At 34.5% G+C, this 15,298-nt stretch overlaps 2 protein-coding genes and 1 pseudogene across 2 annotated transcripts; 1 reads left to right on the top strand and 2 right to left on the bottom strand.

Annotated features, from left to right (window-relative positions):
- Positions 1 to 1,315: 1,315 nt before the first annotated feature.
- LOC141817010 (adenylate kinase 4-like) lies at positions 1,316 to 5,003 on the bottom strand. The gene is made up of 6 exons (XM_074704718.1): positions 4,830 to 5,003; positions 3,378 to 3,523; positions 3,165 to 3,284; positions 2,894 to 3,061; positions 2,042 to 2,131; positions 1,316 to 1,695 (listed from the first exon to the last, which is right to left on the bottom strand). The coding sequence occupies exons 1-6, from the start codon at positions 4,942 to 4,944 to the stop codon at positions 1,588 to 1,590; spliced, it is 747 nt and encodes a 248-aa protein (XP_074560819.1). The 5' UTR covers positions 4,945 to 5,003; the 3' UTR covers positions 1,316 to 1,587.
- Positions 5,004 to 8,332: 3,329 nt separating this feature from the next.
- Positions 8,333 to 14,783, bottom strand: LOC141817008 (3-isopropylmalate dehydratase large subunit, chloroplastic-like; annotated as a pseudogene).
- LOC141817009 (uncharacterized) lies at positions 9,312 to 9,904 on the top strand. Its single transcript, XM_074704717.1, has 2 exons — positions 9,312 to 9,486; positions 9,555 to 9,904. Exons 1-2 carry the CDS (start codon positions 9,312 to 9,314, stop codon positions 9,902 to 9,904), a joined length of 525 nt encoding a protein of 174 aa, XP_074560818.1.
- Positions 14,784 to 15,298: the final 515 nt, after the last annotated feature.

Below are 15,298 nucleotides of genomic sequence, written 5' to 3'. Positions count from 1 at the left end.
AAACTTCCACGCCTTTTGAGCATAATTCATGGGTTTAAAAAGAAAGACTTTTTTTTTTTTTTGATTCCATATGAGGCGCAAACACGAAGGACCAGCCAAACCAGAAATTTACCCAGATTAATTTGACCATTTTGTTTCTCGCCAACCAAATAACTTTGTTCCAGCACATGAATCCAAACAAAACCTAACCATTAGTGATTCCCCAAGGAGACAGAAGACAATTAGGCAAGAAGCCAACAAAACAAGAAAATAAAGAAAAAGAGGGGAAATTACCAGAGCGACGAGGAAGATTCAACGCAGGACGAGGACGGCTTGCTACTGGATGGTAATGGTGGTACTATTTATGGATCTCGAGACGCGAAATGCTTCCGGTTCTTGAGAGAAATGGTGTCCGCGCGTTGTCAACGAGAGCGGAACAGAGTCGGCTGCCGGCTGGCGCAGTGCAGGGCGACGATTACAACGGCCGACCAATGGGACGGGTCAACCCGCAGAAACCCACCCACCCAACTCAACCCAACCTAAGGTGCCACTAACCTAATCTAACCCAATCCAATCTAAAATGCCACCAACCCAACTCTGCAGCAAAGGATAAAATCTGTCACTCTAGCGGTTTCACATGATCGATCTCATGACCATATATGAGGAAGTAAATCGTAAAACTGTAGTTGATCACTACCGAGGGAGCATTGACTTGACTTCATCGAGATTCGATCTTTGTCCACTATAGTAAGTCTGCTTTGCAGTAACCAATTCAACTATACTCCGAAAGCCCACCAACCCAATTCAATCCAATCTAAAATGGATTATGAATTAGATGGATTATATGAGGAAGTAAATCGTAAAACTGTAGTTGATCACTACCGAGAGAGCATTGACTTGACTTCGTCGAGATTCGATCTTTGTCCACTATAGTAAGTCTGCTTTGCAGTAACCAATTCAACTATACTCTGAAAGCCCACCAACCCAATTCAATCCAATCTAAAATGGATTATGAATTAGATGGATCAATCTAAGAATTTATAAAAAAATAAAAAAAATTAAAAATATTTAAAAAATTTATATTTTGATTGTAATTAAAATTGATCAAGTTAAAATTTTTAAATTTTATTTGCAATTTAGACGGTCAAGACTATAGTCTATAGAATTTTCTAATTTAATTTTTAAATTTAAAGAGAAAAATTAAAAATTTTCAATTCTTGAATCAATCCAAATCCGTCACGGCCATATCCATAACAAATGTTGAAAATACAAGGAAAAGAAAATATAACAAATGTTGACCCAGAATTGTTTAAAAGACAAGGAAATATAACAAATGTTGAAAAGAAAATATGAATATTATATTCTCGAGGATGACTATTTCATCCTTAGAAACCATCAAATAATTCCTGCTCAATAGTATACAACACATTAAAAAGGTCTCAGAGCCTTCTGAAAATCGACTTCTGAGTATACATAAATAAATAAAGAAAGCGTTGAACTTCAAAGAAAAGTAGTAAGGTAACAGAATTATTGGAGCTGGAATCTTCCATAACTAATACAACAACACAACTCTTTTGGTTTCATGAAGTTGAATTATCGATAAGGTGATTATTCCTCTTGGGAAAGAGCCTTCTGCACCTCATCAGTGACTTCTTTGGGGGGCTTCTCGGCATGAATCTGAGCAACAATAACCTTTTTCGAGTAGTAGTCGATAACCTAAAATGCACAAGAATATCTCAAATCAGAAAACAAGGTTGACGGATTGTTATCAATACTATATGGAACCATTTAGTGAACTTAGGAAGCTAAATGAGAAATAAAATTGATAATAAGCTATAGTTGATAAATTATTTTCTAGAGATGAGTGTCTCATTTGGTGCTTTAGTATATAATAGCTATTATCTAAATAAAAATCAGACTAAACTATGATAAAAACATTCAAGTGACTTCAAAATACAAAATGTGTAAACTCCCGTAATCTTCTTTTAAGTTATGATGAACTGTGTAACAAATAGTAGAGTCAAGGAGATGCTGTAATATAAAAAGGAAGAAGAGATCATACGGGTTCAGTTTGCCTATGAAAAGATTCAAGCTTTGACTTGAGGAATTCAGCTGTGTCATTTTTCCTCTGAATCAAGGGTTCTCCAGACACCTACAAAGCAAAATACAAGAAAATTAAAAGCATCAGAGACCAAATTAAGAAGTTATCAAATGACACTAAATGACATGCACAATGCACTTAGAAGCACAATGACATTAAGTTCATCAAGTTAATGATTCTCAGATAAAAGGGACCAAGAGATTTCTGAATACACATACAACTTGGATACGACAATTAAACATGTTTGCTAAGACAGTAAATTAATGGTCAAGTCTGTTGATTGAGAAAATTGAGTCATCAAATACGAAGGAAGGTCAAGCAGTTTAGGAACAAGTTTTGGGTGCAATGATGAACATTTGAACATCCAGAATGCCCCTTACTCATTACAGCAAATTAATGGTTGATGAAGACCCTGAAGAGCACATGTTTTCAACTAATTAATCCTTAGTATCTGCACTGCATGCTTTACCATGGGAGTGCTAACATTTGATCTTATATTCTATGAACTAAAGGAGAAAACACCAGGCAATCTTCATGAAAGGCAATGTAAAAATTCAAATAAGATGGTTGGATCCATTAGATTATACAAATAGCCAAACAATGTAAAAATAAGTCGAAAGTAATCTTTACCTAAAAAGCATATTTATATGTCACATACACTACCAGGAAACAACTTTATAATAAAAAAGAATGACTCAAACCCTCTCACAAGATACTAATTCAACAATATAAAATTTGGTCCAAACTCCACAGAATTGACAACAGAACAGTGTGTGCTAGACGGAACTATAAGGGAATGATCTATCTGCTTACATCATCGACACCAGGAACCTTTGGAGGAGCAAACTTTGTATGATAAGTCCTGCCACTAGATGGATGGATCCATCGCCCAGTAATTCTTTCCTCCAAAATGGCATCATCGATTGCAAAGTTTAGCACCTTGTCAATCTTGGTACCTTGCTTTGCTAGCATGCCATCGAGCTAGGAAAAAAAAGGAGATTGAAAGGGGACGGCTAAAACATGAGATAGTGAAAAACATTAAACAATAAATCCAGCATTGCAGAAGAGCACAAGGAATAATTACTTTTTCTGCTTGAACTAGTGTCGTAGGGAACCATTCAAGAATGAAACCCTTCTGGCATGATGGCCTTTTTATGGCCTCATCAATAATCCCAACAACCAAATCATCAGAAACAAGATCCCCCTGGTATATGAAGAGACAAAGAATCAATAAGTATATAACTTAAAAATAACTAAACTTTAACAATAGCAGTATTTTATATTAAAAGAGGAATACCTTATCCATAGCTTCTTTAGCTTTAATACCTAAAGGGGTCTTAGCAGCCACAGCAGCTCTCAACATGCCACCAGTTGCCAAATGACACAAGCAGTATTCATCCTTAATAATAGGAGATTGGGTGCTCTTTCCAGAACCCAGTGGACCTGCATGTTAATATGCCGTGAAGAGGATCAGGAACTCAATCCAACTTTTATTCCATGAAGAAAGTGGAAAGCTTAATTTCAGCATTAATTGAGCAGATCCAATAATTATTCTCTATGATCACAAATGCAAATAGAAACCTGAAAAGTGAAAAGATAGATGAAGAAAATCTAACAAAACAATCACCATAGTATACCCAGTTGCTTTCAGAAGGACAATGAACAGTGAAAGGAAGAAGCAAGGAATGTAAATATCATTCTAACAATGAAAAATGGAAAAACATGACGCATCCAACTATAAATTCTAACATTTAGAGACTAGAAATTTAAACCAAACGATAAGAACATATCTCCCATTAATGTTCATTGAAGCTCCTGTGCAGTTAATTACTCTTTTAGATTAACATGCAAATTTTAGGATTCAACCCAACAATGTAAAATATTTCTAGATTTAGAGTAATCTATTCAAAAGGAAGTATTAAATACATTCAAAGCTTATGGTACTAGTTTTTTTTTTTTTAAATTCAACTTACCTAGCAGCCTTACTCATACATCTTAGCATTTCTGTCTGTGTTTAATTTTTTTAGAACATTGTTTCCTAATTGTTCAACACTCTGATCCATAAATGGTGCACTGTAATACAAATTTATAATTTCTTCTTTGAGTCTAAGGAGCACAATGATCACACAAAACTCTATAGCTCCTCCCCACTTTATCCATTCTTCTTTATCTGATTAATAATAGTTTCATCAATATCTCTTACAGACATATACAAACAAATTCTAAACAAGTAAAATCAGCCTTTATCTAAAATATCTCATGGAGATTAATTAATCAACCTAAACAGATCTAAAGAAAGAATTTCAGGTCCAAGAATTATGCATATGATAAGGCTGTTACAGCATCCCTAAATTTATAGCCATTTATGGGATAACAACCTTCGTTATTAATGAAACCTAGGAGTTTTATTTTAGAGCCACATAGGACAAACTATGCATCCGACAATGATGGAAGACACATAAGATCCATGAAAATGAAGTACATTTCATACAAAATTTACAACCTTTAGCTGGCATTAGAAAAATAAATACCAAATCGAACCTTCTTTTAATTTCTTCTGAAAATTACGGTGAAATATTAACTGCAATTATGAGGTAAAACACATGCTTCGAAGTACTCAGATCCCCTTCAAAAACTGGAAGGCGATTTAGCTTGCTGATTCCAACTCCCAAGAGCAAAAGGGCCGGAGTACGGTGGTCGAATCCAGTTCAAAACGACATTTTTTTTCTTCAGAAAGTAGATGATATACCTATAAGGATGAGGCGCTTCTCGGGCTTGGAGGCGCACTTCATGCGGCGGAGGAGCTCCGTCATCAGATCCAGCGAAGGAACGTCCTCGAGAACCACTTTACCGCCGCTCGCCATCTCCGCGGTCACCTTCGCCCTCCTTCCTTCGGTCGATCCAGTCTCGATCCGGTCGGCGGTCGGCGACTCTCATCAATCATTTCACGAACAGTCGCAAAGCAGCACGGCGCGTATTTGTAAAAAATAATTTAAAAATAGAGAATTAATATTTTTTTGAATAAATATATAAATTACATTAATAATAAAAAATAAAATACACCCAATTCATAAAAAATCAAAGTATATGAGTACAATAATAACATAATTATGATTATAATTACAATCATTTAAATTTTTAATTTTTTAAATATATTTTCTAATAAACTAATTAATGATGGACTAAAAGAATGTGTCTACATTGAGAATAATAATCATATCCTAATTTTTCATATAAAAAATTATATCACATTTCTATTTAATTAATAACTTAATTAAATCATGCTTAATTATAAAAATATATGATTTATATTTTATTTTTGAATCACGTAATAATAAAAAATTATTAGTAGATTAAACTAAAAAATTTATAAATTTATCTTAAACGAGATTATTTATCGAATATGTTAAAAATGATGATAGAAGATGATTTCAATATATTTACGTAGGATAAATCTGTATGATTATATTATTTATAAAATACTGAAAATAAAAGACTGCATTGCGAATGTGATGTACCTATTAAATATATCTTCTTTCTTTAAATACAAATAAAATATTAAAAAATAGTAGTTTACTAAACCGCTATTACTGATTATCTACATTTTAAAATTAAAAAACAAATAGTTCGTTCCTATTATACCCTTCCCTTCTTTCCATATTAAATTTCTACTCATGAGATTTTCATGAATATATTAATTTTGATCTAAAAATTTTAAATCCATCAATCAATCTCGGACACCATTTAAATCAAAATTAATATATTTCTAAAAATCTCCATAATATATCTATATTATATTTAAATTTGACAGCCAAAAACAATAAATTTTTAAACTCATAAAAATTTAATAAAATTTATCACAAATTTATTATAAATTTTAAAATCATAATACTCACTAACCAATATTATCATAATAAAAATTTTAAATAATAATACTCATTAATCACATTTTAAAATTTTAAAACTTAATATGTGAAATAGATAATACTAAAATTTATTCATGCGATTTAGTAAAAATGTCAAAAAGAAAGAATAAAAGAATTTATATATAGTTCCAAATCATTTCTTTCCATACTAATTTTTTGCCATTATAATGCTCAATAATTCCATCTCGTAGCAATCAATGTTATTTATTAAAAATTTAACATGATATGAGAGGTGTTCTCGTGCTGGAACATCTGTTCCATGTTTATTCTCACTACAACATCGAAAGCCGACATCTTAGCGGTTTTATACGATCGATCTCACGATCATCTGTGAAGAGATAAATCGAGAAATTACAATTGATCATGACGGAGGAGGACATTGTCTCTATTTCGTCGAGATTAAATTCTTGTTTACTTCAATAAATCTGTTCTGTCGTAATCAATTCAACAATATCTCAAAATATCCATGTCCGTTCTCACGAATCATGGTCTTTACGGCAAGGATGAGGAGAATTTATCGATCCAAAGACGCGTATTTTATTAACGTCGTCGAAAATTTGGATTTTCCGTCGAAGGCTCCACTCTCCAAGGCTATCCCGCCGGTTCAACGGAGATGGTCCCCTAGCTTCTTACCGTCACCGTTCATTGAAAGTGACGTACTAGCGTGACCGTTCGATTACAATGGTTGTTGCGAAAGTGAGATTAACAGAACAGCGCCACCTACCACTTTTGTGAATAATCCTTTACCCCATTATTTATTTATTTAGATTATCACGAGAGCACATGGTGTCAAATGTATTTATTATACTCTATTATTTACTTGATTTATTTTTCACTATTTAAGATAAAAAGTCATTCAAAATATTTGCGTGTAAATATGATAATTGATAATGGTAAAATTACTATCGCATGATTTTGAGATTACAAAATCGAGTTATGAAAATGATTTCTTACAAAATATAAAGTAAAATTATGTACAATTGATTCAATATAGTTCGATTCTTTTTTAAAATTCTACATTGATAAGAGTTTTGTATACTTGACTGTTTTTATACAATTGATAATCAATGGTGGAGAATTTTCCATCAATTTGGACCTAAATCCATATTTTGAAATTAAGAGTGAATAAAAGTTCAATTAAATTGTATTTAAAAATTTAATTCGATTATTTTAAAATTTTAATTTTTTTAAATATCAATTATTTCAAATAATTTGATTCAATTTCAATTTTAAAACTTTTAATTCAATAAATATGGTTAAATCGATATTGTCTTTTGCAACCATCATAATTGATTGGAATTTAGATGAGAAATAATATCCATCTTGTAATTTTTTATGATCACCAATAATATTATATTCTTAAAGTTGTTATTAGCAATGATAAAACATCCATTCTCAAAGTGGTCGACTAAAAAATTTGAATAAAAATGTATAATTATCAAAAAATTTGAATTAATTCAATCAAAATTCAAATTAATTAATATTTTATTAATTTTATTTATTTAATTTTTATTAAAAAATTTAATTAATTCGATTAGCTCATGAAAAATTGATTTGTTTGATTTAAATTAAATTAATTCGGTTTTGAATAGATTGCCCAGTCCTACTTAGAATCACTGGATTAAAGAGCAAGTGATCAAAGAGCAAGAGCATGTGCAGCCATACATCGCTTGCTTGTTGCTTTGTCGGATCACCATATCAGATCAATGTGCTATGTGCAAATGGTGCGTACTGAATGGTAGAAGAATCCAACTATCCTTTGTTCTTTGCTTGGTTTTGTATGACTGTCACTTCTTTACTTCTCCATGGCTCTTTCTAATGCCTACACTCTGAACACTCGATCTGAAGTCCTTCGAACCATAGCATAATAGCTTCTTCAACAATGGCGAGCTCCGGTTCAAGAAGTGGCTACGTAAAGAAAGACGTTGATGAGGCAGACACAAGAGGCACAAGGCAATAGAAACAAACACCTTCCCTAGTACAAAGAGAGATTGTTAAAATGGTTGTGAAAGGGAGGAGAATGACCTTCCCTCACCACCAACTTTCTACCAAAATTAAATGAGGATCAATGGAAAAAAAAAGTGCTCAATAATAATGGCTCATATACATGACATAGTATCATTATGAATTGAGAGAGAGACAAGGATCAAATCTTAACAAAACTAAAGCAATACCCTCCTCTGTAGTGGTTAATTATATATAGATGATCGTAAGATCAACCAGTGTAAAATCACTGAAGTGGCTGATGCCACCTTTTACTAAAAAGAGAGAGAGAGAGAATCAAAGATAGATCACAATAAGTAGACACAATTTCAGAAGGAAAGATATAGCATATCAATAGGAGGAACCAAAATGCTCACTTGTAAGTCTCTGATCTTTTAATATGCCCTGTTTCAATCGTTTTACAAGTATTTTCCAGCATAGCAAGTTGTCGGCTGTTGCAGCATTAAATCCACCAGAGTTAATGGCTTCAAACATTGAATGCCTTGGAGCCTTCATGGCCAGAGAGTGAGGCGAGCTCCATTGATTAATTGCAGTTGTTGGCACTGGTGAGCTCTTAGAAGCCACAGCCCACCACATTAATTTGCCATGGCATTGCTCGATCCATTTCGCAGTGGAGGCCGTTGAGGTTTGCAGCTTTGCGAGCGTCTCTTCCCTCCTCCTTCACCATTTTTATCCACTTCACATTTTTTCCTTCTCAGTTGATGAGCAGAATTAAATTCCTTGAGAGCCTGCCTGCTCATGAATGCCCACCCACTGGAAGCAATTCATTACTCCATGGGAGTTAATACACTGTAGTTTCACAAGGATGCAGCTGCCCTGGAGAAATTAAATCACTATGTGATGCAGATCATTAGCTTGAATCTTACATAGATCTCAAATTTTGGTGGTTCATGCATGGGATCCTCTCCAACTCTGATTCTAACTGTAAAAAATACATGTCCCAAAGCTGATCTAAATCTAGGCTGCTGATCAGGTACAATTATTGGAGATGATCCCGTATCTAGGGGCGTTCGTACAGGGAGGTCTTAAATCCAGTCTACTTTAAATGCACAGGGCTGCTCTCCTCTTAATGGCGTTGGATGAAGCCACTTTAAGAACCCTATTTACTCTCCACACACGACCTTGCATGATCCCATCAATCAATCTTTGCACTATCTGTTCCTCCAAGTTTACCATCTCACCCACTCTCTCTCTCTATATATATATCGTCCAGTCCACACTAAGTATATGAACACATGAGAGTTAATTCTTAAAGCTTAAGAAGAGTGAAGGAGGAAGAGGTGTTACTTATCAAACTGGCCATGGAGCACACAGAGCTTTCGCTTGGCCCACCTCAATCGATGTCGCTTAAGGAATTGGGTTTGAGAAAGCAACAGCTGACATGGAGTGATCCAGGCAGCCAAAGTAGCAACATTGATCTTCAGCTCAATGATCCTCTGCCACTGGATTGGGAGCAGTGCTTGGACTTGCAAGTGAGTTAGTTTGAGTTTAAAACTTCTCAAGCACACGAAATAGGATAGCAAGTATATCTAACTTTCTGTAAGTCAATCTGTGGCAGTCAGGGAAGATGTATTACCTGAACAGGAAAATGATGAAGAAGACCTGGGAGAGGCCTAAGGAGCGAAGCATGGAGTTGGATCTTAATGTTTCGGCATTTCCGGGTTCGGAAGGGAAGGCCAATTGCACAGCTCCGGAGATGAAGCAGTGCAGTTCGAGCGGTAACATGGTGGCATTAGTTTGTGTGAATTGCCATCTTCTTGTCATGCTGTGCAAGTCTTCACCATTGTGTCCAAATTGCAAGTACCTGCACATGCTGCCACCACAAGATGCACCTACTTACCACAACCTGGATCAGACTTCCAAGTCCTTGGAAACCCTCAGCCTCCTCCACTGATTGGGTTTGGATACTGTAAAACTATGTAACATGTTGTGAGCATGAATCCAAAACTATGCATGTAGGTAGTAATTAAGAAGATGAATGTAGTAGTTCAAATTGCAACAATTCACAGTTGTTGAGTTGAATTCAGGAGATATATTCATCATAGGCAAGGTAAAAGCTAATTCTACTTGTCTAACTGAAGATAACTTATAAAAGAACAATCCTAAAAATTAAATACCAAAATGTTATTCCAAATTAAAATCATTTCATAAGCATTTAGGATTAAGCCCTTAAATATGTAGAGCAATTGCACTCCTCATTCACATAGGTGAACCAAAAGTATAGACATGCACTGATGTTTACACTTTTTTACTTTAAAGCAATAATACACACCCTCCCTCAATATTATGAGTGCTCAAGAGCCTCTGTCTTAGGTTGGGATGATAACTATTCTATGCATTTGCTTGAAACAAAACTTGATTTTTTGTAAATCAAGTTGGGTTCATCATTTGGCATAGTATATTAGTAAAGCACAGAAACTCGTCCTAGCATAAGCCCTCATTTTATTGAAGAATAATTTTCTGTAAAATAAAATAGAATTATGAAAAAAAATTTATGTGTGCTATTTCACTTACCAATTTTATGGAAAAAGAACTGAAAGATGGAAAACCAGAAATGTTTCCTGTAAACAAACACAACCAATACCTGATCACTTTAGCAACATAAACCTACAATTTCTTTGAAATCCTCATGAAACATAAGACTTCTCACAAGCCAAGACCAAAAACTAAAGTCCATTGAGAATAATAAAAGCTTATTCTTCTAGCAGACCTGAGAAATTCTACTGTTAAATAGGAAGTTAAATAGGAGTCAAAGCAAAATATAATCTGAAACTAATTCTCTGTGAAGACATTTGACAGACACTGATATTTTCCCCCTTCTACAAGAGAAAATTTCTAGGATCAGCAACGTATCCAGTCAAAGCTGAAGCTGCAGCAGTATACGGTGAAGCTAGGTATATCTGCCCTTCCTTATGGCCCATCCTGCCAGGGAAATTTCTGTTTGTGGTGGATACACAAATCTGCATGAGCCACACAAAGAAACAAGTTAAAAATCATAAGCAGCACAATCCCAAGCATGAAGCTGATAATTACTAGAGAAGATCAACATGAAACTTGAGGTCATGTCTAACTTGCCTGTGCCTCATTCATCCATGCATATGTATCTCGAGGACCGCCCAAGCAAGCTCCACAACTGGGACTAGTTGGAGTATCACAACCAGCCTCCTCAAATATCTGAGAACAAGTCTTCCCCCCAGATCCAGGTACAGGGAGGCTATAAATGTCCATCCATACCTGTAGAAGTTTATATGATAAGCAACTAATGTAAGACCTAATCTTGATTGATGCAATAATGCTACCTTTTGTGTGGCAGGAACAAGGAACGTTGGAACTCTAACCTTTTCTCCCTGGAAAGAAATATTACAATAAGCAGTGTACAACAACCAGACATCGTAGCTTAGGTTTTCAAAAAAGAATGTAGACAATCTAACACAGAAGTGAGAAGCCCAAATTCTAGTACAATACTAGAGATATTCGAAGCAGATGATAGTATAAAGAGAATTTTATGCTAACATTTATGGAGTATTTTCTGCCTCTAAACCACAACTTTTTAACCATTGTACTTGGCAAGATGTTGTTTTTTAGGAAACTTAGCAAGCTATATCATGACACAATCAAAGTTGGCGCCTCAACTTCAATATCGTGGATCATGATTTTAGCACAAAGACAGATATATTTGAAATTTTAAATTGATATTAAAAGGTCCAAGCAAAAATTCTCTTCACAACATAAGCAATTCTTTTTTCGCTCAATATTAAATCAAGGTCAGAAGTCCTGAATCCAAATAGAAGTATTCATTTAAATCGTCACTATAACTCTAGAGGCATCCAACTGAAAACCAACAATTTTGTTGCATATGAACAATAACAGCTCTGTTTCAGGTATCTGAAGAATCAGTAATGATGGGGGTTAAATGTTATCAGTTGGAAAGATTACAAATTTGAAGTTGATGAAATGTTCAATCAATATAATGTCTTTGTAAATATTTCTTGTAAACAGAAGTCATTCTCTCTTGAAATATGGCTGCAGATACAACTCAAAACTTATTGTTCCATTGCTATCCCCAGTCCCATAAAATAAGATCAGAAATGATTATTGATAGTAGATGTAAATATCAAGCAAAAAATCATAATTCTCTTTAGCCATCATGCTTGGTACTTGAAAACAAACTTCTAAAAAATGGTCATCCCAATTCAAGCTTTTCTTTCCAAATAGTTTTATCTTTTATGTCTTAGTTAGTTTACCTCTAACTAGTTTCTAGATGAAAAAAAATAAACAGTACAATACTGTGGCCAAAAAGCCATAAGAACAATCCCAAGCAGCTCATCTTAGAACAAAAGTTATGCTTTACAAAGACAATGAAGGCCTAATCCCATAATATGTTTGCTTTCTCCAATTTACATTTTCATATTTAAAGTAAACCATTGGCTATTAATGATTAGTAATGAGTTAATGACTAACGAACAACCAAAAGTGAGGTAATACTGGCCGTTTTGTAGATGAAAAATAACAAATTTTCTAACTGAAGAAACATAAATAGCCAGACATGTAGTAGCAGAATTAGTCTAAAATATTGAATAAAATCAGTCCTTATAAGATAAAAAAGTATAATTCGCATGCAAATCAAAAGGTAAAGCTCGCTTGTGCAATGTATCAGTCCTGTTTCCCACATGGGATAGTTTACTTGGTTCAGAGTTATCTGACTGGATTTCTAAGAAGTTGATGGATGTCAGACATATTTCATTTCTGATTTCTGAGTGTCCAAACTGGAAAAGAACCATCATTATAAGAACATATGATCTAAAGCAGGGAAAAACAACTTTATCATTTTTGTTAAATGACATTTAAAAAAAACAGTTTGGTACATGAAGCTCCTCCTAATGTGGGGTTCCGGAGAAGGGTCTATTGTATACAACCTTATCTTGCATTGCAAGAGGTTGTTTCCACGACTCAAACCCGTGACTACCAGGTCACATGGCAACAACTTTACCGTTGCGCCAAGCCTCCCCTTCTAAATGGCATTTTCACAGACCAATTAAAATTAAATAGAGAAGCTAAACAAAATTCCCCTTACTGAAGCTAGGAACACTTTCGCAGCAGCTAAGAAGTCCTCCGTCTTTCCCCCTGTGCAAGAGCCTATGTAGACTCTATCAATTTTCACATCCTTGCATTCTCTTGCTAAAGCACGATTATCAGGAGAATGTGGCTGGATATTAGCAACATAAGATTAAGAATAATTAGTTGGCTGAAAATGGTAAATTAACACTACCGAAGTATCAAGATTCTTGTTATGGAGAGATTTGAAATCTACGTCCAAATTAACCATGAGAAACAAAGAAAATGGACAATAGTATGTTAACTACACACCTTTGCAACCAACGGTTCCAACTTCGAGACATCAATCCTATATTCTCCAATAAATCTGTAAAGACATTTAGAAGTATATCTTATGACATAAAATTAATGCAACAATACCTGCATGTTTCAAATTAACCCAAAGTGCCAAAATAACAGATACAAAATAAGTCACTGGGGTATTTAAGGTCATGATAGTGTTTATTACAGCAGTTTCTAAGAATTGGAATATCAGTGTGTGTGTATATATATCTGGTGGGTAGATTTGTAACATTGTGTATGGAAGAACAAGGTATAGAGAGCATCATGTTTTAAAGGATAAAATAAAAACTGGAATAAATAATTACCTGGCATTGTCACCACTGTGCACTGGTTCATAGTTCTCGGAAGTTTTATCCTATGAAGTTAATAACAAGTGAGGAGAAAACAATCCTTCAAGCAAATGATTTTTGAAGTTTGAACATGCACAATTTGAATAACATGGTGGTGGTATGCATATATAAATATCCCAAAGAACAAAAGGCCAAAAAAAATCATCATCACAATCAACTCACTAAGAAAATTTACCCTGGTACTAAGTACTTGCGTGGTTAACAATAGCATAATATAATTTTACTTGACTAAATGCAACAGCAAAATATAATTTTAGCAGAACGGATACCCTGGTACTTGCGTGGTTAACAATAGCATACCAACAAATCATCATGGGATGAGATCTTATATCATCACTTATTCCTTTGCCAAACAGCAGAAAAAAGCATAAAGAAAATTATGTCATCTTACCTGTGCATTCTGACCAAATTCTTTCTTAAAGATCCCAATTGTCCCGGGGCTACAGACATCATGAGTCATCAAGACATCAACATTCACCCAAACATTCTCTCCAGGTTCCAAATTGGACTTCTCTGATGCTCGTGCAAGGATCTTCTCCGTCATCGTCATTGCATGTTTAACCTGAATAGACGAATGTGACGAAATAAGAAATCTTAACCACGTTAAAAGCAAAAGAGGATCAGAAGAACTCAGTCGTCCAAACTGTAAGAACCGAATTCCTAACTGAACCGTTGGCCGAGGGAGCTCCAGGTTGGGAGGCGATGCCCTATAATCGAAGGCGAAGAGCACGGCGGAAAGCCTAATCCCTTCTGCATATCGAAGAAAATAGTATATCATATACTGGGAAGCTCGCACCAGTATGCAACTTGAACTAGTGGAGAAATTTTTTTTACCTTTGCTCCAAAAATCGCAGGGTCGGAAGCCATAACCGGCGACGCCATCTCCAAAAAGCAAAATTTCTGCTTCCAACAAAAAAACTACCGAGGAATAATAACACAGAATCAATCGGCAAGAATGAAATCGACGAGTAAAACACCACTCGATCAAGCACAAAGAAAAACACTTGATCTGGAAGATTTCGACTGCGGATTGGATCGATTCGATAGAGCGATGAGATGAATCAACGAAGGTGAAGGAGAACAGCAGTGCGTTGGCCGCTAGCACGACTCCCACATGTTTACGGATCCGAGACGGGCAGGAGCCGCTCGGATCCGCTTCGAAGTTAGCTAATGGAAACCCTAGCAAAGTCCTCTCAGGTGGACCCAATAACCGTATCCGACCCAATAACCCGGTATCAAACTTGGGTCTGTTTACTAGAATGGGTTACGGGTATTAATTCACTTTCTTTTATCAAATCCTTTTGGGTAAAAATAAAAAACAGGACGTTTAAATAAAAAATGATTATTCTGTAGTTGTTAGAAATTAATTATTTTAAAATAATTTTAATTATTTTAAAATAATTTTGATTAAATATTTTGATATATTAATATTTAAAATTTTGATTAATTTAATATTCAATATTTATTATAGTGCGTAAAAGTTACTGGATAATTTAAAAAGTTAACTATTTCAGTATTTAAAATTTAAGATTTATGATTTA

The sequence above is a fragment of the Curcuma longa genome, unplaced genomic scaffold (genome assembly GCF_044706935.1).
Source record: "Curcuma longa cultivar G26 ecotype Majalengka, Jawa Barat unplaced genomic scaffold, ITB_CL_G26_1.1 contig_19036, whole genome shotgun sequence".
Taxonomy (NCBI): Eukaryota; Viridiplantae; Streptophyta; class Magnoliopsida; order Zingiberales; family Zingiberaceae; genus Curcuma; species Curcuma longa.
Note: the sequence above shows the minus strand (reverse complement) of the source record. Positions and strands in the feature narration are given on the sequence as shown.

Excerpts from the sequence above, each read along its gene's own strand:
- LOC141817009 (XM_074704717.1), top strand. The coding sequence starts at position 9,312 with ATGGAGCACACAGAGCTTTCGCTTGGCCCACCTCAATCGATGTCGCTT. Across the intron at positions 9,487-9,554 it reads GTGCTTGGACTTGCAAGTGA|TCAATCTGTGGCAGTCAGGG; the intron begins GTTAGTTTGAGT and ends ACTTTCTGTAAG.
- LOC141817010 (XM_074704718.1), bottom strand. The coding sequence starts at position 4,944 with ATGGCGAGCGGCGGTAAAGTGGTTCTCGAGGACGTTCCTTCGCTGGAT. Across the intron at positions 3,285-3,377 it reads CTAAAGAAGCTATGGATAAG|GGGGATCTTGTTTCTGATGA; the intron begins GTATTCCTCTTT and ends TTCATATACCAG. Across the intron at positions 1,696-2,041 it reads TTCATAGGCAAACTGAACCC|GTTATCGACTACTACTCGAA; the intron begins GTATGATCTCTT and ends TGTGCATTTTAG.